The 23,753-nt window shown below is 30.7% G+C and overlaps 1 protein-coding gene and 1 long non-coding RNA gene across 4 annotated transcripts; one reads left to right on the top strand and one right to left on the bottom strand.

Annotated features, from left to right (window-relative positions):
• The first annotated feature begins 1,006 nt into the window (after positions 1-1,006).
• Positions 1,007-15,628, top strand: LOC105152724 (uncharacterized). 3 transcript variants are annotated; one of them, XM_087415215.1, is made up of 8 exons: positions 1,007-1,473; positions 3,202-3,482; positions 5,154-5,315; positions 8,219-8,471; positions 8,627-8,695; positions 10,284-10,370; positions 12,282-12,326; positions 12,575-15,628. In XM_087415215.1, the coding sequence occupies exons 1-8, from the start codon at positions 1,213-1,215 to the stop codon at positions 12,611-12,613; spliced, it is 1,197 nt and encodes a 398-aa protein (XP_087271341.1). In that variant the 5' UTR covers positions 1,007-1,212; the 3' UTR covers positions 12,614-15,628. The 3 variants fall into 3 exon arrangements, 2 of the variants coding, with proteins under 2 accessions (XP_087271341.1, XP_087271340.1); XM_087415214.1 differs by having other exon boundaries at positions 12,282-15,628; XR_015548016.1 differs by lacking the exons at positions 1,007-1,473; positions 8,219-8,471; positions 8,627-8,695; ... (1 more) ...; positions 12,282-12,326; positions 12,575-15,628 and having other exon boundaries at positions 3,348-4,543; positions 5,154-5,863.
• LOC147906858 (uncharacterized) lies at positions 10,506-12,283 on the bottom strand. The gene is made up of 2 exons (XR_015548022.1): positions 10,676-12,283; positions 10,506-10,580 (listed from the first exon to the last, which is right to left on the bottom strand). It is a non-coding gene; the product is annotated as an uncharacterized LOC147906858 (long non-coding RNA).
• Positions 15,629-23,753: the final 8,125 nt, after the last annotated feature.

The raw sequence follows: 23,753 nt of genomic DNA on the forward strand, positions 1-23,753 counted from the left end.
CTAAATTATTACAGTGAATTATAAAAAAGAGAAGGAAAAACAATTAGCCGAAATCAAATTTTACACATTTGCAACATATTTAGTTGGAACCTTTTACTTTATGAAAATAAATACTATATTTATAATAGTGTATACATGTAAGTGCATAAAACTGTGTACATATATATATATATATATATATATATACATATATATATAAATATTTTGAGAATAAAAATAAAAAATAATAGTAAAATTAACATCACGTTTTATGTTTACATTAATAAATTATATTGTCAGCTTGAACTTAAGTCGCCATGTATCATTAGAAGTCACGTAAGTAAAAAGCATCCATTAAACATGTTTGTACTTAGTATAAAGACCAAATGTTAGAATTATTCGTACCTTGTAATAATAGAGTAAAAGCATTAAATGCGAATCAGGCACTAGTTCGAGATCACACATTATATTTAAATAATTATAGTATTTTTTATATATCAAATAATGCATATCACAAGATTCTTTAACAATTGCTTTGTCTTTTTCAAGTGTCAATTTTTTTTTTATTTATTAGCAATAGTACATTTTATTAATATCGTTAACTAACAAAACGTGAGACATAAAGTAGGATATATAAAAAATTTATAGAAAGTGTAATATCATAAGAATTGCCTTATGGCTTTTACAGGAGTAAGTAGCAATAGATTTAATGAAAAAAGTTATCATATTTAGATGAAAAAATTATCCCAAAAAGATAAAACATTTGGTAAATTAATTCGCAATAAGTACATGGAGTCTAATTGTGAATAATTGTCATTACGTAATTTAATCAACATTAAAACGTATAAAATAGTACCGAAATGAAATAAAATCCATAATGTAACGTTTATAAAAATATAAAATATGAAATATGAATTATTCTTTCAGTGAAGATGAGTGATCCATATCTAGTGACCTCATTCTACGTATCTATAAATAAAAATTCCGTGAAAAGAAAGACAATCTAATCTAGATTATCTGTATGTCCAATAGTCTGTTGTCCAACACTTGTTGTTTAAACGGCATTTACGTACGTTACCTCCCAGTGTACATATCTACAGTGTAGTTCCACAAAGTTCTTAGAGGAACTGCGAAAACTATTTCTGAAAATCTTGTATAAAATATTAAAACGTGATTGTGCCTCGTGCAGCAAAAACTAATTCAGTTAAAATATTAGTCGACGACTCGGAAACTATGGTAGAGACACTAGAAAGAGCGCTGGCGCCATTATTGATCATTGGATCGTTTTTCAATTTGTACATGATCGAATATCCTCGTGGACAACCTAGGATATATCTTTCTTACCTATATGCTTTGGCCATATGGGGCTCTCTTATATACTTCATATACTATCCAACATGCGTCAAACATTTGCAAGAAAACATCATATACATGTTCGATTTCATTCCGTTGTTTGGCATTATATTAAGTCTCATTTACTTCAGTCGTTTTAAGGTACAAATTTTAAAATATACTTCTGGTCTTAATATAATAATATTTGATCTTTTAGTATAATTTTTTTTGTTTAATATTTTTAATTGAGAGCATTAAAGGAGTCTTAAATTCACAATTACAGGCAAATACAAAATGATAAAATGTTTTTATAAAAGACTTTCAATACCATTAACCATGACCTACTTTTAGTTAAACTCAAGCTATGGAGTCTCTCTCATTCGGCTCTCTCGCTAATCTGCTCATTTCTTACAAATCGCACGCAGCAAAAAAGTCCTCAAATATAATTCTTTTCTTCTTTTTTCTTCTTCTCGTGCCGTTTTTTCTGGAGTACCAATATAATGGAATACCTCAGGATTCCATTCACGGAATTTTACTTTTTAATATTTTTATCTGATTTGTCTAATGTTTCTCTATCCTCTGAGCTCTTCATGTATGCAGACGACGTAATTCTTTTCAAATTCTTTCACCCATTTGATGCTTTTGCAATCTGTTCTATTTTAAATAAAAATCTAAAATTTATTGTCGAATGGTCTACTAATAATTCACTGCATCTAAATTCCTCTAAATCATCCTTGTTAATTGTTGATTCCTCAATATTATTATCCCGTATTCAATCTTTTGATATTTCTCTTAATTTCGTTCCAAGACCTCCTTTATAAAGATTCTTGGTGTCCATGTCGATTCTTCATGGATATTCGAGTCATACGTGCCTGTCAAGTGTCGGGTTGCTTACGCCCGTCTACGTTTTCTTTATCCCACATCTTCTTTATTCGCCTTTATTCTTTCCTGCTTTTAAAAACTTCTCTCTTCTCAATTATTCGTTATTTCGTTATTTTACGATTACGGGATGTTGTCTACGTTTCGGCTCTTAATCAATAACTCCTGTATCATGTACAGCATATACAAAATTCTTGCCTCCGCTTCTCTTAATGCGTTCGTAAATATGACCATATATCTGTGTATTATCAGAGATCTGGCTGTTTTAGTATGTAGCAATATTTTATTCTACATCTGTATTGTTTCTCGTTTTTTCTTTTTTTTTGCTTCTCTATATCTCCTCTATATTCTCTATATTATTCAACACCTTTTTCAGTTAAACTCTGAACTTCATTCTATTTACTTTTAATCCCCTTATCACCAAGGTTATCATTCCATTATGTTCCGTTTTGCTTTCTCCTCAGTCAAATATTTTAATTCTGTTCCTATATAAAAAACCTCTCCCTCTTTGTTTCCCTTTCGTTCTGCTGTCTCGTGTTTCATTGCGCCACTCACAGTATTATATTAAAGAGAGATTGTAACTGTATATATGTGTAGGTGCTTGCGCCTGTGTGTGTGCGTGCGTATGTATATGATTTTAACTATTTACCACTCATTGCATCATTGTCTTAGTTCTAGTTTTTGTTGCTATGTAACAGCAGATTTGCTGATGTCTAACTATTTGCAAGCTACATATAGTAGTATATTGTATCATATTTTACGTTTATTACTTTGTTAACATGTAATCTTTTTCATAGAGTTTTGCAATGAATTAAATTAAATTAAAAAAAAAATTTTTTTTAAAACAATTAATTTTTTTAATAATCAATTTTAATGCTTTTCATTATTATAATATAACTCTTTATCTATCACATTTCCTGTACACATTGCAACAACAATTTTTACTCAAATATAAAATTAAAATAATTTTGTTCTGTGTCGCATAATCGATTAATATGATTTTTTTTGAAGGATTTGAAAATGTGCTTATGTAAACTTGCTATAGTAGACGACACGTTGGAAGCTCTCGGAGCATCAAAGGAATACCAAAGACTACGTAACTGGATAATTCGTATAATAATCGGATTGATTGTATACGTTTTTTGTGACTTAACATTTTTAAATATTTTTTATTTTAATTTTCTTCCTTCTTACGTAACTATGTTTTGGCATTTGACGTTAACAGCATTTCTGAATAATTACTCGATATACATGACTGTGTTAAGTTCTTTCATTTCTGCAGTTCTCTTTGGGTTAGTATTATACATGTGTACACATTTTGTAAGCTATTTTTATTGACATTGTGCGTCAAAATGTTTACAATGTGAAACACTTAAAGACCTTTTGGTAATATATAAAAAAGGGCCATCTCCATCACTGACCATGACCTTGACGACATATGTATTGTATGTTGTCTGTATTGTCTGTACACAACATGCATATATAATACTTATTTTGAGTCTTAAAAATATACTAAACAACAATTACTTAAAATAAATAATTAATTACTACTTTTCATCATTAAATATTTGTAAAAGATGGGTGTCTTTAAAAAACGTTGTGTGTGTGAAGGAAGTAATGTTGAGTAATAAACATACTATCAAAATTTTTATCTTCAATGAACTTGATTTTGACATAAACATGTCGTCACAAAAAAGTAACAACAAAAGTAACGGTAAAATTGTAACATAAAAAGTAACGGTAAAATCGTTATAAAAAGTAACGACAAAACTAATGGCAAAAGTAACTTTCCGTCCTTGGCAGTAAGAGAGAGCTGCACCACATGTCGACATGTAGTTACGATACGATTGAATCAAATGCTATGCCACAGCAATAGAACAGACTTCCATATCCAATATAAAACTCGTTTCTGCTGTGAAATTTTTATGTACTTCCTAAATGTCCCCGCGATTCTTTTTTGATGCATTAACGCTTATGATGGGATAAGCATATACAATGTAACTTCAAATTTTCAAATTGAATTATGACAAAATGACGTAATATCATGTTTGGAATTCACTATTAAAGATTTTCAGCGATCTTTGCGCATTTGTTGGTTGAGGAAATATTAGATATAACCTTTGCAAAAAGTAATTGTAATTCGAAATTTATACTTTTCCTATAAAAATGTTAAGGTAAATGTCCCAGTGACCGGACATATATTGTACGTCCAGATATTAAAACATAGTTAATTTAATTTATATATTAGGTATAGTAAAAAGAACTCCATTATTTTTTCAATAGATGGCTTTAGTAATCTGAACGCGTAGACGAGACCTTTTCATTTTCCGTTAGAAACGAAAGTGACGCTCAGGTATGAATGAAACTTTGCTCTATTAGAGAGAAATGTTCTAGAATGGTTTCAAAAGGTTGAACATAAATAATGATTAGCAATTGGTTGATACGGTCTATTTCAATCCACCAAGCGACCCCAAACATGACGTCATTTTATCTTTAGATATCCTGGACAATTTTTGTTTCTCCCAAAAAATGTTTTTGTGGGATATAAGGATTCAAAGAAAGCAAAAAGAATCGATTTTTTTAAATCTTAAAACGTAAAGACCATTTTAACAGAATAAATTGTTTAATGTGTTTATCAATTGTTTAGCAATTTTGTTTAACATTTCTTAGCTTACTGATTGACAAATTGTTATTTTCTGTAAAACGCGTATTTTTCTAATGGCTTTTGTTTTTATTTTCTGGAAACAAATTATAAATTAAAACTAAAACTAAATTATAAATTTTGGAGAAAACGTACTTTGAAAGTTTACTCCATATATAAACTATTATATTAAAACATGAAAAAAAAATAAAAAAATTCTAATTTAGTATGACTTTTTATTAATGCAATTAGAATATGCTTATACATAATGCATACGTCATAATATTAATGAAAGACACTAAGTCTTTTTTATTCATTTTAGATACACAAGCTTTAGATTTCATCGAGTCAATGATCTCTTACATGTACTCTGTTCTGACGTGTCCGGAAACAGTGCAGATTACAGAAGACAAAATAGATCCATCTTTGTGCATCAGCGGATAACAGGAGCTAAAGATCACATTCAATATATATGGATTATAATGTAATAATTACTTAATAAAATTACTATGTACACACATGTGCACGCCAATATATATATATGTATACAGAATGTCTCAAATTAACTTTCACATCAACATATTTTAAAAAGTATAAAAAATATTTTCTATAAAAGTGCAACTGTTTCGAGTGGGGCCTATTGTAATCACGTTATTTTTTTCTAGATAGAGGTACTATGAGAGAGGCAATGAAAAAGATGTAATTTATTTGAGTTTTTTAAAATAGAATTATATGATTTTTTACGTAATATGATTTCTCTATAACCATTCTATATGTACAAGTTTTAAGTCAGAAATTATTGTAAAAATTTAATAATTTATGATATATTATAGGTACATTTTTCTCGCACATATAATTAACATGACACATTAAATATCTCGTAAACTATTAATTTTCTGATAATCGTAATATTCTAATACTTTTATGAATAGAATAATGAGATAAATCAGGTGTAAAGAAAACATATACTTGTTTGTTTAACAAAAGTATTCATTGTATCTACGTATTTTTTTGATAAAACTTTAGTAAATGGGCGATCTTTTGTCAATTTCGGTAACCTTGATGTATTGTCAAGGTCATGACCCTAAGTAACTTTCTACAGGTTTTTTAATCATCGCTTGTCCTTCTTTAAAAAACTATTATCAAATAAACTTGATAATACATACATATGTTTAAGTTTTCGTTTTTTTTCCAAGTGGAGTAAAGCAGACAAATTTTCTGCTTTTAATCACAAATTCTCTCCTTTAAAATACATACTTGTATATATTATTTGCTTTATAATAAAAATTCTCTACCTTAAAGACACATATGCTCTGTTTTCAAAATAAAAATAATATAAGAAGAAAGTTTAGCTAGAATATGATAAAATAGAAAAAATAAAATAAATAATTTTAATAAATTATTCAACAAATTACAAATAAATAAACACGATCATGATTGATAAGGTAGAAAGATATTTTGCACTTAAGCAGAGGGAGAGTGGGTCCCTTAAAAAGGAAGTGAATTCTATAGTCATCTAAATTATCGAAACACATATAATTTTTGTATAACTTACTTTTTTTTCTCTTACTCTTTCGAAAATCCTTTTCCAGGATTAAAAAATACGGATTAATACGTATCTGCAAAGTAGAGTCTCAATGCTAAGAACAAAAAAGTTTCGAAACTGAGATTTTCTTTATCATTTCTTTGTCTAATATGATGCTCCAGCTGTTACGTCGCAATAATATTTGCTTCATATAAAAGCTAACTCTACTAAGCTACCGCAGTAATATCACGAGTTAAATTATTTATGCTTATTCGCATCTTCGAAACGATCTTAATAATGTTGAATGATATATTAAAATCACTTCGAAGATGCGAATAAGCATAAAAAATTGGTTAAATTGTTAAATTTGTTAAATTGTTAGTCAATTTAACTCGTGATATTACTACGATAGCTTAGTAGAATTAGTGCTTCAAGACCGAAAAATCATTTTGACGCGTTTTTGGGGACTACATACGTAATATATAAATTCACACAAGAATCATACAAGTATTAAGATCCAGCTGGACCGTTTAAAGGCTATGAGTTCTATAGTTTGTGTTGTCACATTTCCTATAATATATTATATATTGGATAATTGATTATTTTATATTAATTTGAAATGTATTATATTAATTACTAATTAACTTTGATGTAATGAATACATTACAATGATTCATTAAAGAAGTTGAAAATTAATTTTATTTTTCAATTATTAATAAAATGTATTTTGTATTAATTATGAATAATTCCACTAACATATACATTTTTGTGAACAGATTATTTGAACATACAGATTACATTGACAATTATTTCGCTGATTATGTATTCTAGTAAATTACAATAATTAATATTTATAAATGATATTTATACAGTGTAATAAATTGGTGAGGAAATATTAGAATTAGTCATGTTAATAGCTTCTTGTGTGATGTATTCTTCCACTAAAAAAAAAACGTTTGAATATAATACAACAAAAGTGATGGATATAGACATATAGAATGAATGATAAAAAACTCAATTTTTTAATATAAGTACATTATGTATTTATGATTATGTATGTAGAGTTACATTACGATGGACTAGTTGTCCAGTACATAAACAAGATATTTATTTTTTCTTTTTGTAACTAAGTTACTTTTATTCAGTAACTTATTAGTAAGTAACTATCAGTGAATCGCAATGAAACTTTGCATAAATTATTTTATGTGAATATTTAAAGTACTTATAAAATGTAAATTCCTTTATCATTAAAAAAATTTTAATTTTTAACAATAAAACTAATAACGGTTAAAATAAATAAACTACAAAAATGTGCTATTAAAAAAAACAATCTTATTCATACAACTTTCATATATATATATATAATATTTTATTTGAAAATGGAAATATTAAACATACTTTCAAATTTAGTTTTGTTTGCAAGGATTGTGCGTCTAATACATCATTAAATTGTACACTTAACTATGATCTAATACATCCTTAAATTGATAAACACTAACATCTTTTAGTTGCCCCTTCACCTAAAAAAAAGCAATTATAACAAAAATATGTTCAAAAGTATTTAAAAAAATATGTCCCCCTCGAAATTGTTTTACTTTTATCTATACATTTTTCCATATTGTTTCTAAATAATTTGATGCAGAAGTTAAAACGAGATACCTTATATATGTATATACATATGTATACAAGAATAATTAATTTCAGTTATGTGAAATAATCACACATTGTGAATTGCAAATTGTAACACTATAGCTTATATCGAATTGTACATTAAAAATATATTTTGCTTAGTACTTCTCATATATGTCTCTCGTATATGTCCCACAGTTTGATTAATTATAACAATCACAATTTATTTACAGGCACGTCCATTTACAATTATGCCATATATCACGCAAATTAAACATAGTTTTCAAAATACAAATATTAATACAAATGGTATGGTACTTTAATGACGTTGTATTTTTCTATCTAATAACATATCAATTGATTGAACAGCGTATTATATGGACATTTTATAAAATTATTTCGAATTTAAATATATATATTTTTTTCGTTTTGGAAAGCATTTTATTTCTCACATTAAATTACATATGTCAAACTGTTTACTATAAGGTATAGTTACAGTAGATTAATAATTATTTACAATTAGAATAATAATACAAGCAACAATGAAATTACACATGTCCAAACTTTGTTTGAAATGGCGAAATAAATGCAAAGTTTACAGTTTTACTACAAATTTTCATTTTACGTTAATATAATTTCAGATAAATGAGACAGTAGCAATTCTTTACAAATTGTCCAATTATAATCTCGATAAGGACTTATGTGAACAGGTAAATAATTACAACAAAGTTGTAACTGTTTTATGTGTAATTTTACTAGCACTCAAAATTCGGACACCTACATAAATTTCATCGAATGATTACATAAATTACAAAGAACATTACATAATAATTGTGTTAAGAAAAAGTTTAAACAATTATTTTTTATTTTATATTCAACAAAAGCGAATTTTTGAAAATTATTTCATACCATTAATACGCGCGCGCGCGCACATGCACACACATGTATTCGGGATACTTAACTATATATATATATATATATATATATATATATATATATATATATATATATATATTTACAATACATCTCTTACCGGGTTACCGGTATATCCTGTAATTGGGGGAGGAGGGATCTCCTTTGACCATAGTTGTCTTATATTGGCGCCCTCTTTCCCCTTCCTCCTTTTTCCTTATTGCGATCTCGCAGTATTCCGCGAAGATCGCCCAATTTTCTGTTGAGGCCACGATGGCACCGATTAGGACTAGCCTCCGTCGTCGCTTCCTGTGACACGTCCAGCCATGATTTGACGAAGGCCTCCGCTTCCATTAAATCGTTCCTTATTTTGTAGACGTTTTTCCACCTAGAGAAACATGTCCCTCTATCCATCCTTCCAATTGCATTTTGGATACTCCTAACCTCCATCAGTATGTAGCAATGGTCCAAGTATGTGGCAAGAGGGATCCAATCCCCTCAATCAGCTGCCACTCCACAACACGTCCGGCGATACTCCGCGACGTCCACGTAGTGTCCACGCAGGATTTGCCACGTGAATACACAAACGTGGGCTCATCCTCCCGTGGATTGACTAGGTATAGATTTTGTAGACCCCGTCCAGTTCAGTAGGTTTCGTCTCCTGTCAGAGGTCCCCGGATGTCACGCTGGGTTTCGGGCATTGAAGTCCCCCAACACCGGTAGTCGACCATGTAGGCCTCCAGTGCCCGAAGACCCTCGTCAAACTTAATGTTCGCAAGACGGGGGTGGGGGGGGGGAGTAGCAGCTAACCATCACTATCCTTCTTCCCCAGACCACGGACACAAAGTTCCTCTCTCTATGGAATACCATGCACGGAATCTTCCCACTCCCCTACTGTCTCGATTATCGAAGGGACCCGCACAGGTCAGCACTCCAGATCGATCCCCTCTTCGCCAAGTGCCTAAGGCCAAGCTGGGGGACGGCCCAGAGTGAGTCCCCGCATCACGACAAAATCATTCCCCGCGCGGTGGGTTGTTAAAACATTGTAGTTAAATAACTTAATTCTTAAAAATGTATTAAATTTGATAATAAATTTTGACTCAAATTTAATTTATTATTTACAAAGAACATACATTAATATGAACATTTTACTTTAAAACTAATAAATGGATTGATTTTGACACATATTGAAGTTAAAAATAACAATATATCAATAAATGTAAGGAATAGAGTTGCTGTTTGCTATATTTGCGACAAAGTATCATAATTGATGTTTTCAAATAATGTTTAAAATTTACTCATCTATTTGATAAAATTTATGCGTGTCCGAACTGTCAAGAATAGTAGTATATATTTAACGCTTATTAAATTATTTATTTCAATTAGGTTTTGCAGTTTATATTGCAAATAAAACAGACAAAGGTAAAATTTGGCTTGGGACATTTCTGCTTTGGATATAGTTTTATCTGCTGGGTATATGTCCTATTTTAAATAAAAATATAAAAATATCTAATAAACGTATATACATACATATATATATATATATATATATATATATACAAGGTGCGTCCCAAAATTTTCCGAACTTTTGAAATAAAACAACAACGGTTTACTTTTTTTTTCAAATTCAAATTGTTTATTCAAAGTAGTCCCCGTCGGACTCAATACAACGTTTGGCACGATCTAAAAGCATTTCAAATGAGTGTTTTATGTCGTTCAAAGGCATGTCCTTCAGAATAGTGGTACAAGCCCTTTGGATGTCTTCTACGTCCACATACCGCTTTCCTTTCATGGACAAATGCATTTTGCCGAATAGGTAGAAGTCACAAGGTGCCATATCAGGCGAATACGGGGAATGGTTGATTGTTAAAATGTGATTTTTAGTCAAAAAATCAGTGACAAGTGTCGAACGGTGAGATGGCGCATTATCGTTTTTTGGTCGTCAGTCAACTTGTGTGGAACAAATCGTGCACAGACTTTTTGTAGGCCCAAATGTTCGGTCAAAATGCGATAAATCGTTGATTTGGGGATGTTCAATTCCATTTCCATGTATCTCACTGAAGATTTTGGCTCATGCTTGATGAAATTACGCACAACTTCGATGGAATTTTCGTTAATTGTCGATTTTGGGCGACCTGTATGTGCGTCGTCATTTATGTCCTCACGACCATTCTTGAATCGCGTATACCACTCATAAACACTGGCACGGGCTACACAATTATCACCATAAACTTGTTTCATCAAATTATGGGTTTCGGTAAATGTTTTACCAAGTTTAAAACAAAACTTAATATTGGCTCTTTGTTCGAAGTTCATTCTCGTACCGATGTATACAACATACTGACACTTGAGACGCCATAACTTCGTTTCCACTGAACCAAATGTCATGAAATTTTTACTGGAAGTCAGCTAGGGATGTACCTTTCAAACGTGCAATCGAACACACGGATGGCGCCACCCGACCTATCCCTATTGAAAAAATTCGGAAAATTTTGGGACGCACCTTGTATATATACATATGTGTGTGTGTGTATGTGTATAGAGAGAGACAGTAACTCTATCTTCTCAGAATATTTCCGCTATTTTTAAATATGTAAAAAATATATTTATTAAAGTTGCATTGTATTCCATTTTAAGAAATGGAGATGATCTTGAAATCTTCGAAGCGGCTGCATCGATAGATAAACCGTAGTAGTATATTATATTCTCTTGATGCTACACAACTTCAATAAGTATATCATTTCATATCTCTAAAAACAGCGAAAACATTCTAAGAATAGAATTACTGCTCCACTTTATATATACATATAATTGCTCCATTTTATATATACGTACATATAAAATAAAACATATTCTAGATTTTCTTAACAATTAATTCTTTTGAATTTAATCTTTTCGCTATGTCTGACATCCACGAAGCGATCCGTATAGACGAATGCTGGCTATTCGCGAACAAATTATTTTATAATGTCCCTTATAATAAGAGTTACGCCAAATCATCTTGTACAGCAATATACAGCCAAACGTAACCAATTTTGTCAAATAATATATATTTAAACATAATTAGTAGTGGTAGTATATTGATGTCTATAATGCCACTGGCATAAAGGGGATAATTAAAAAACGAAAGAAATTATTATTATTTACGAAGAAATTATAATCATTTTGTTTTGGGAATAGTTCTTTTTTTTTAAAAATGTGTCAAGATGACGTTGTTCAGGCGTAAAACATAATTTTAAATCCGTCCAAGATTATTCACGTATATATTTTTGGCGTGGAGTCCCGATCAATGGTGATATTCTGATGGATATTCCGCTTTCTGAGCGAAAAGGTTAACAAATCTATTTTCAATAAGTATAATGATAGTAGTGTACTTTCTTTCAGATGTATTCTACAATTTTGTCCGTTACAATAATTCTTAGGACGGTGGTATGTAACAGACCTTCTATTCTCGCAGTAATGCATGAAAAATTTTGTTTAATTATGGTTTGATATGAACAAGACGCTCGCGCATATATAATTAAATACATTTTATTTAAATCAAAATTTCGTCATAATAATCAGAAAGAATTTCCAGTTGTTATGACAAGATTCGAGATTTTACAACTAGAAGTAGAACTATATTATAAATATTATATTATTTATTATATTATAAGGATTTGTTTAATATTTTTCAGTTTAATGTGAAATCTTATGATGAGATTGATTACAATTAGTTATTTTAATCTCAGCGCACTCTAGTAGTGCAATTATTGTGTCAGTCGATACAAATCGGGTAAATATGCTACATTGTTTTATGTCGTCGTGTTGTTTCCTGTAGTGAATTGGAACAAAATAGTATCATGACTGAAAAAACGTCATTTGAAGAGGATACCTCTTTCCGCCATCAATATAATTTTGAGAAAAATGCATAGAAATTTGAAAGTTATAGCAATAACATTAATTTGAATTCCTCTGTGTTGCTTACATATTACTTTGTAAGTACCTCATATAAGTGCATGATGCACTCAAATTATCCACCATTTATCCTTGATTACATTTCAATGAACAACACGGAAAAATAATATATTATGCATGAAACGAAATGTCCCAATAATTAACAAAAAGACATATTTGATCAATAAGATATTCAGCGAGTACAGTTAACAAGAAAAATTTATTCACAATTAACGACTAATTCTAATATATTTAAGAAGATACAATTATAAATACCGTTTTAAAATACAATAAAAATGATATTATTACGTATAGCATAATCAAAAAATTAAAAATGCGAGATTATATGAAAGCGTTGAAAATATATGTATGATAACACAAATTTTATCAAACCAATCATTACTGTAATATCGATAAATGAAATGAAATATTAACAATAAATAAATTGTATTTACTTTTAATTGATAACTTGCGATTATGAAATTTATTAAAATTTATATAATAAAATTTAATAAATTTACTTTGTGACGCTGGTTAGCATCCAATACAAAGAAGAATAATTTTTATAATGGAAAACGAACTTAATACTGATGCCATGTAAAATTCATAAGATCTGTCCGCAAAAAAAGTTAAAGAGAAAGTTAAAGAGAAGAAAACTATCCGTAAAATTCCAATAGTCTATTTACAGGAGGGTGTGAATTCCAAATCTTCTAAACCGCTTATTATAATAGTGATTATTTGACAGGACATTTGTTAATTATAGTTACCATTTTTATCGCATCTTTAATATAATACAATATTAAAATTCGAGTATAAAAAAATATATTTTAATAACAGTGCATCGCGAATGTGAGTGAGCGCGCTCGCATTTTCTAAAAAGTTCGATCAGTCATTACTGTTGTCAGCAGCGTGTGTGTCACAAAATAAGTTTTTTCTAATTGAAATAACAAAATGATAAAACCGATAAAGGTCGTAATCGTACTAAAAAGGAATTTTGAAAACTCATTTTATACACAAAATTTAATGACCATTTCTTATTTCAATAATAATAATACATGCATTATTATAATTTTTTATATGTATAGGTACAAAAATGTTCGGGTACTGATCGCTCGAGATGATCCAAATCCGAGAATAGTGATATTTTAAAGAATTATTTTTATACTGAATAATTTATAACATGTTAAAAATTTAACTATATCCTATTTTTCAGTTTTTTTCAGAAATTTTAATCATTAATTCCGCTACATATACATACCTATTTGACTTACCTCGAATCTTTATATTCATATGTTTTTAATTAAATTCATGTATTTGCGATAACATTGTTAAAAGAATATAAAGCTTTTTTTTTGACAAAATTATTTAAATCGACAAAAATCAAAATTTATTAAATACGATCTCATATATGCATATCTATATTTGAGGAGCAGGATTTCAAATTTTGTCCTTTATAATTTTGAGAAAGAAAGAAAGAAACAAAAAATGAGAAAAAAAGAAAGAAACTCTGCAAGAAAAGGACGCATTTTATGGAAAATAACAATATGCCAACCAGTAAGATGTGAAATATTGAATAAAATTGCTAAACAATTGCTAAAAATTTTAAACAAATGCTTTTTGTTCATCTCTATAAGTTAAAAAACATAACATACTTTCGCATACTTCGAAATGTCTATGTTTTTTCAGCATATAAACGAAAAATTGCTTTCTGAACATTTCGGAGTAGCTATTATGAGTCTTTCGTATATTTTTGAACACTATGTCGTATCTAATTAAAAAAATGAAATTTTGACAAAATGCATTCGAGTTCTGCTTTTCATTTATGATATAATATTAAAGTTTTATCGTCATTAAGACAGTATTGTTATTGGCTTGCATTATTAGAATAAGAGAACATTTAGTAAAGATAAGAAAGCGATGAAATAAATGTTAAAACATTTTTAACTAATATGAGTTAACTCATATTAGTAGAGATGAAAATGATTTTTTACGATTTATTATTTGGTGTTTTAAGTCTTGACTAAGTGATGTAATAATGATAGATTTAAATTTATTTAGTGTATTAATTGCTTCATCTTTGCCAATTTGTAAGTGACTTGCTCTCAATGGAAGATTTTTTTGCTGCTGTATTCGCTGAGAATGACTCCAAAGTGAGTAAAGAGCGAAGATTTAGGAAATGCAGATATTTAGGAGGTGTAGATAATAATCAGATAATAATCGTATTAATAGATAATCAGATAATAATCATATTAATAACCATCTTTATTTATTTTGTCGAATGTTTCATAATATCTGATTATTATCTACACCTCCTAAATATTCGCTCTTACATCTGCGTTTGACTTTCATTAGTCCTTTTCTGAATTTTATTGTATTGATTAAGAATAAAAATAAAAAATAATAATAAAATTAAATTTAACTATCATGTTTTATGTTCACACTAATAAATTATATTAATTACATTAATTATAAGAATAATTGTAGGGAAGACCGAGTTGTCACAGTTTTCACAATTTCGGCATTAGATTTTTTAAACAATGAATTATTATTAATATATATCAGTATGATAGAGAGAACCTTTACATTTTTATATCATTAATGATTCTATACACTGTATAGTTTCTTTGCAATAAATGAAATGTGGACATGCTGCATTGTGGTTAATTGCCCCGATATGTAGAGTAAATTGATACATATCACAATATGAATTGTCTCTATGATAAATCCTATATTAAATTAACAAAAACGTAATAGAAAAGTAATAGAAATAAAAATAAGATAGTAGATATGTACTTCTTAATAAAAATTATATATTCTTTAAAAGTTATTTTGTAATGATCAAATAGCAAAATGTTGTTACAGAAAAATAAGTGTAAATTATTTCAATTTTATTTTCTTTTGATATAGAAATATTAAATATAAAGCATTTTATCAGAGTTAAATTGTAACTGAATGTTTAAGTTTAATTCAATCTAATTTCATGATCTATTTTATAATACGGATCAAAAGATGGAGAAATCATTGATTGAACATAATTGTAAACATTGAGAAGGAACTACGAGATTTTGTCTAGTTCTTACGAAAGAATCCGCTTCCAGGAGAAGCTTAAGCGATCGATTTCTCTGGAGGATGTTGTGGGGGATGTGCCTGTGTTGTTTGAAGAAAAAATGTACTTTGTCGTGCATATGGCATGTAATAATATACACCAGATTTATAGCGTATTATAACAAGTTGTTGGAAGTACCAGTTGCGTAGATTTACAAATCGTTTCTCTCATTCACACGCATGCATTTGCACACACATATGATACACAATTAACAACATAACGTTCAACAAAAAGTTTCGTGGCTCGAAGGAAATTATCTCAAAGTCTATAATGATCGAGGGATGGAGGGAGGAGAAGGGAATAAATCCAGTCGATGTGACGAGATTATTTGTCTCTTGCAAGAAATCCTCTTCACGATTTCGCTTGAAGTCTCTCTTTTTCACACACCCATTCTCTCTTTCTCTTTCTTTCTCTTTCTTTTGCGTCATGGAATTCGCCGCGCGGACAACTATTGGTATTTTTTCATTATGTTTTTTTCTTTTTTAATTAATTAACGAGATCATCGTATGATATGAATAGTACATTGCGTATACATGTAACACTGGTCTTAATTCTAATTTATATTACATTTACACGCGCCCTGCGACGAAGGCTCGTTTTGCTTCGCGAGCACATATGACGCTTTTGATTTTGGGGTGCACGGATCCAAGTGCGTCGATAAAAATCCAAGGTGATAACGTTAAGAGAAGAAGGAGATCATTTGAAGATCGTTAGCCTTTTGTCGTCAAATTGCGTTCGCTACAATATATATACTAGGTGGGGTGAAAAGTAACCTCCTTGACCGCCAGAATGCGCCACTACTGCAAAAAAGTTTATGGTGCCTTGTAGTCCGTTCATATTTAGGCAGACATGCCAAGTGGCAGTGCGATACTGCCCTTAGTTTTGTTTTGAGAGCTGATTGTTGTTGACGTGTTTGCGAAAACGATTTTCGTTCTCTCATAAAACATTATTTTTTGAGAGGCAAAACGGCGAAGGAAACAAAAGAAAAGTTGGATAAATATTATGTGGCTAATACTCCGTCAGATTACACCGTCAAATATTGGTTTCGAGAGTTTCGTGGTGGCCGCAACTCCACTACCGATGAAGTCCGCAGCGGCAAGCCTTCCGATGCGGTTACCGAGGAAAATGTCAAAAAAATACATGAAATGGTGTTGGCTGACCGGAAAGTGAAGGTGCGCGAGCTAGCAGATGCTACAAAGATTAGTACTGAGCGAACACGCCATATTTTGGGCGAGATTCTGCATAAGAAAAAAATTTTTTTCATTCCCAAGGAGGTTACTTTTCACCCCACCTAGTATACAAGACATCTCAGGTTTTTAAAAAATATTTCTAATATCTCGAAATTTTAAATATCTCTCTTTCTCGATAAACTTGAGGAATCAATCCTTCTTTTATCATTATTTAAATAGGAATATTAAATTTGCAAAATTATATATATACATATTTGTCATGACAAATAAATAGATCTTTTCGATTGATTCCTAGTAACTTAAAAAAATTAATAAAATTTTATAATTTTGATCTATAAAGATTTTTTTAGATTCATGTTATATATATCAAACTATATTATATATTAAAAACTTTGATAACCCATAAAATAATTTTAAAAAATTTATTATATTTTATATTATAGAACATAATATTAAATATTCTAATTATTTTGAATTCTAAAATTTAATTTAATATATTAAATTTTTCCTTTTCTCTTTCAGCTATATCTTTCTCTTTCTTCAAAGACCACGACAGATAAATAATAGCCAGCAATGAATTTTTATTAAAAGATAATTCATCAAGAATAAATCTCGCTGTAAATTCATATTTTATGGTGTATTCTATTACATGCACTTTAAATTCTTCCAATGGATATTTATCGACGCATTCACGTTCTTATCACAAACGTGGGCGCGATTTTCGCGAACATCCGTAATAATTTTTTTATTTATATATAATATAATAAATATATTAAATGTCATACATTTCGCAACGTAACTTAGCAGATTCACAAGCTAAGATTGGTATCATTCATCAGGATCGCTTACTACTATTACGTAATACTCTACTCGCCTACTGTACAACATTTTATACTCATCGTATTCCATTCGTAAGATAATGTCGATTATTAATGCTACGAGATTATTGGAGTCATGAGATTGCACAGAATCAATCGCCCGAATCAATCGATCATGTTGGCGTCGAGCCCAGTCGTTTTTTTTTTTCATTCTCTATTTTGCTTTTCACCAATTTTTATATGTACAGGACGATGCGGCGTCTCGCCGATTCTTTTAGACACTCTCAAAAATTGTCTCCCGAGAACAAATGTCGCGACGATCGCTCAAAAAATTGCTTGTAAACAGAGCCATGTATATATAAAACGCTGGATATATATTTTTAGATATAACTTAATTTATGTCAAAGGCTTTTATTTATAAAACAATCGATTAATTCTCAAATTCTTAATTGATATATTAACAAACAATAAATGACAATGATAAGAAACGAAAAATAGAAAATGACGTAACAGAAAATAAATATGTCAATATATTATTTTATGGATTAAATTAGGTAATTAGGAAATAGATAAACAATATTGACTTATCACAAAAGACCGAAATTGAAACTTCAAATTAGTTTCGTTAAATTTTATTTCATTATTGAGATATATCGTAGATTATATTTATTAACATGTCTAATTGTGTTACGCCAGTCATGATTCTGTTTGCAACTCTCCCTGCAAGCTCTTCCATTCTTACAGGTGCAAGATAATTATACAACGTTTTATGTATATATATATATTGGGTCATTTAAAAATCCGCGGTTTTTTGTCAGATGGTATTGATGGTCATATATCGGGCAACACTAATCCGATTGTGTCAAACGAACGCGCGTCTGAAAGATGACATTTAGGTTACATTTTTTGTAAACAAAGTTTGGTGATTCATCAATCGTGTCAAAAGTTATATTGGTTTGAAAATGAGTGAAATATCTGAAGAAATATGCTATGTGATGCTTTTTTACTACAAAAAAGGCAAAAACGCAGCACAAACATGCAGACAAATTTGTGAAGTTTACGGCGCGGATGCTGTAAGTGAACGCAGGACGCAGGAGTGGTTTGTTCGATTTCGTTCTGGAAATTTTGATGTCAAAGATCGACCTCGCTCTGGTCGGCCAGTCACTGAAAAAGTCGATGAAATTTTGCAACTGGTCAAGCAAGACCGGCATGTGAGCTATCAGGAGATAGCCAATGCACTAAGAATCAATCATATGACAGTTTGGAATCATTTGAAAAAGGCTGGCTACGCAAAGAAACTCGATGTTTGGGTGCCACATGAATTAACGCAAAGAAATTTGATTGATCGAATTTCCATCAGCGAAACACTACTAAAACGCAACGAAATCGATCCATTTCTGAAGCAAATTATCACAGGTGATGAAAAATGGGTGAAATACAAGAATATTATTCGTAAAAGATCATGAAATAAGCGCGGCGAACCACCACAAACGACTTCAAAGCCTGGATTGATGGAAAATAAGGTGATGTTGTGTGTATGGTGGGATTGGAAGGGAGTCGTCCATCATGAGGTGTTACCACATGGTGTTACCTAACGATTAATTCAGAGCTCTACTATTCACAACTGGATAGATTACAGGAAGCGATTAAGGAAAAACGACCAGAATTGATTAACAGAAAAGGTGTTGTCTTCCATCATGACAACGCCAGACCACACACATCTTTGATGACGCGCCAAAAATTGAGGGAGCTTGGTTGGGAAGTTTTGATACATCCACCGTATAGCCCGGACCTTGCAGTCCGAGCATCACCGTCTGACTACTATTTGTTTCGATCTCTGCAGAACTCTCTTGATGGAAAAACATTGGCCGACAAAAGAGCTGCCGAAAATCACTTGAAAAAATTTTTCGCCGATAAACCACAAAAGTTCTACACGGATGGAATTATGAAATTACCCGAAAAATGGCAAAAGGTTATAGATAATAATAGCCAATATATACTTGATTAAAATTGATTTTCAATAAAGAAAAATTTCATTCAAAAATTGAACAAAAAACCGCGGATACTTTTTAAATGACCCAATATATATATATATATATATATATATATATATATATATTAGGTGTGCAACTAAGTTCTCGCTGTTATTTTGATGGAAATGCCATCAAAATAACAGCGAGAACTTAGTTGCGCACCTAATATATATATATTGATATTACAATTATATGTATTACGTTTCAGAAAACATTGAAATATTTGGTAAATTCTATAGTGCAATTCGAAATGATATAATGTAATTGTAAAAAATATGTATATATGAGTGTATATATATTTACACATAGATATCTTCGGCTTATAAGTATATACGGTACCCTGGATCAACAAAAATCACACAACGTAATATTCAACTAATTGAAGAAGTCTGATAGTCGCTCATTATATTGTGTATAAACTGGCAACAATAAACAGTCCCCGTTTTTAATCGACATGTTCCATCTCTCTTTCTCTTCCTGGAATCTCTGTTAAAAAATACGATATACAGAAGTAGATATAACGTAGTAGATCTTCACTAAATAGATTTTGTAAATATTTCCCAGGATTAAATTAATTAGATCATAGTGATTATAAAAATATGACCGTTGTACATAAATAACAAAACTTATTTATTTTTTATTGAAAAATTCGTAACAATTATTTAGAATATAATGTTTCTCCTTTTCTAATCAAAAATTAATTCTTGAAGCAAGAATAGAAAATCTCAGAAATTAGAATTTCGAAATTTTATTTCAAAGCGTCCTAAAAAGCAATAGGAGATCCTCCGGGAAGAGAAACGAGGAAGACATGTCGTCACGTCTGCGGAACTTCGGTGATTTAGAGCACCAACGCCTCGGTCCTGCCGATCGGCGGCGTCGTCGGGTGACCGTTGGCGTTGTTATTGTTATTATTATTATTATTATTGTTACTCGTCTCATTGGCGTGACTCGAGCAGTAGAACTTCTTGTGAGCAATGAAGGTGCTCAGGTAGTTGAAGCTGATGTCACAGGAGCGGCAGTAGCGCGGCCCACTCTTGCTGCTGTCCAGATTTTCGTTGACGAATCTTCGCGCTCTTATTTTACCTTACTGGTGAACGGTGGCAATGTCGGCGAAAGCGGCGGCAGCAGTGGCGGTTGCGGGCTCTTTCCTTTTTCCGTTTTGCCGTTCACTTGTATCTCAGCGGGGATTTCCTCTGGCGTCGTGGCGGCTCCGATGTCGGCAGGTTCCGGTGTCGCTTTGTCGTCGAACACGCATGTTATAATTCTCCTTCTGGGATAAAGAATGTTTCGTAAGAATCTCTCAGTCAAAAACGCGTCTTCAAAATATTTCCTAAAAGAAATAATTTAATCTGGTTTACTACAAAAAATACTGATCATTACAACATGGAAGCTTGCAGCGACATTGCAATATAATGTTGCAAAGATTCTTTTTTAATTACTTCAGCAATGTGTTGTAAAAATATTTCAAAAATATTGTGAAAAATAATCTCCCTTGCTTTGGTCGCGAGAAGTACTCGAACTTAAAGTGCTTATAATTTTATGCAATATCCTTACAGATATAGATTCTTGCTTATTTGGGAAAAATTAATGCAATTTTCCCTGCAAATGGGAAAGTAAAAATTGTTGAACTGATTTGTGTCTTATATCGTTCATTGTTTTCTAAGAAGTAAAAGATTTTTAAGGCTTTCCTTAAAATTAACATTTACGAGAAATCGTAGATATTTATGCAAAGAGTTACATATCAGACATGTTCTTACAAGAACAAATTACGAACCTCACGATTTTGCTTAGAATTGATCCATTAGTTTATTATTTTAAAAATTAATGAGTCAATTTTAAACAGAATCTAATTAGTTTCTAATTGCAAGTTAATTCAAATCATGCACTTTTGAATCGCGTAGAGGAGCTGTAGGAGAGATCTTCAAATCTCAGAAAATGAAAAATTTTGAGCTACGAATCTTTGAAAAAAACATTAATTTTTTGACCAAGAAAGAAATAAAATTCCTTTTAGAGTCAAAGACAAAGTTGATGAAAATCAATACCTGATCGAGACAATTAATCAAATAAATCAAATTATAGCACATACATTTTGACCCTCGGTTTAGGTCCTCTTCAATATAGGAAGAATGTTGGTCGCAGTATAAAGGCTGCAGCACAGAATTTGCATAACACTTAACGTACTAAAAGTGGGGATGAAAATAAAGGATTGATTGATTCTCTCATGATTGCGTTATATTACGCAAAAGCCGGTGCTTTCTCTCAGAGTTAGACTTGATAATTCGCCAATAAAATAGAATAATCAAGAAAGAATCTCTCGACATTGCAGAAGTATAGGACATTTTCTTCGCATCTTATAGCGAGGAGATTAAATCATTAAATCATGTCTAAAGGTCGAGGAACAAGCGGTTTAATTTAACGAAGCAAATCGATAAAACAATCAGAGACGCATAGACTAGACATACTCTTGAGCCTCTTGAGGAATCGCGCGTGATGCGTCGGTAAATCGAGTGTTCCGTGACTGAAGGCACGCGTGCCGCGAAGCTGCGCGGTGCAAAAGCGTCCGCTCGTTAGAGTAATAAGTAGGAATGCGTGGTATTTATTACGCGCTCCAAACCCTTCCTTCCTTCCTCGCTGCTTCAGTCACGGCCAACGTCGACCTCGGCGTTGCCCGTTCGAGTGTTAATAAACGGGAATTTCAAGAAACTGTAACCAGGCGCCACTTTCCTTATCGATCCTAAGTGCATCCAAATGTCGAATTTCATCCCTTTATGAGATCTCTCGGTCAATGTAACAATTCCACAAAGGATTCTTTTCATAGTCGTTTTCTTTGCGTCATGTAAGAATATATCATAAAATGAAATAACTTTGGTCCAATCAGGATAAATAGACTTTGAGATCCAAAGTTATCCTTAATTTTAAGATTCAAATTAAGACATAAGAGGTCTTAAAGTGTTTTTAATCCTTGATTGTATCAACGGGTCATTTGGACCCAAAGAAGAACATAAAAAGTGTACGATTTGTACGATTGGTGACATGAGATTTAAATCGTAGGTAAAAAAAAAAATCTTCCTCTATCAATCACCCTAAAAGGAAGAAGTTCTTAAATTCTATTTACTTCAAACAAGACATTTTAGAACTTAGGTGGAGTTTTTATAATTGCAGTTGAAGATTAAGATATTTTTAAGAAGTCATATCTCGATTTCGACATATGTGCTATCTGGATCAAAAGAACCCAGCGCTAATTAAATATATGGAAAATTGGGTTCCAGCAAAATAAATTAGTTATATATAATGTAGCTTATAATGTAGTGAAAAAGATGCTTTGACCAAAGGGTCAATATGCTCTGTGAGCACAAGATTTATACTTTTAATACAACATAAACTCAACAATTATTCAATATTGAGTCTTTTATTTGTATTAAGAATCTTTATTTTAAACCGCGTATGTGAGCAATTTAAAATGCCTATTAGGCAAAGCTGGATCTTCACTACTTTAAATAATTAAATCTTGAATTACTAATATACACTACATATGTACTTGCATATATTGTAATTAAATGCATATTATAGTGACGCTCGTAATAATTAAAGTTCTCACTTTCTCTGTAATGGAATAATAAACGAATCTAAACAATTGTTTTAAAAACACAAGTACAATTTATATTATATGCATATATCGTATAATTTCGATACTTATTTTATTTTGCGGCGCCATTATTTTACATTTAGATATATACCCTTTAAAATGAGAACGTAGCAAAATACGAAGAAAG

The sequence above is a fragment of the Acromyrmex echinatior genome, chromosome 17, assembly GCF_024713525.1.
Source record: "Acromyrmex echinatior isolate Ae372 chromosome 17, ASM2471352v2, whole genome shotgun sequence".
Taxonomy (NCBI): domain Eukaryota; kingdom Metazoa; phylum Arthropoda; class Insecta; order Hymenoptera; family Formicidae; genus Acromyrmex; species Acromyrmex echinatior.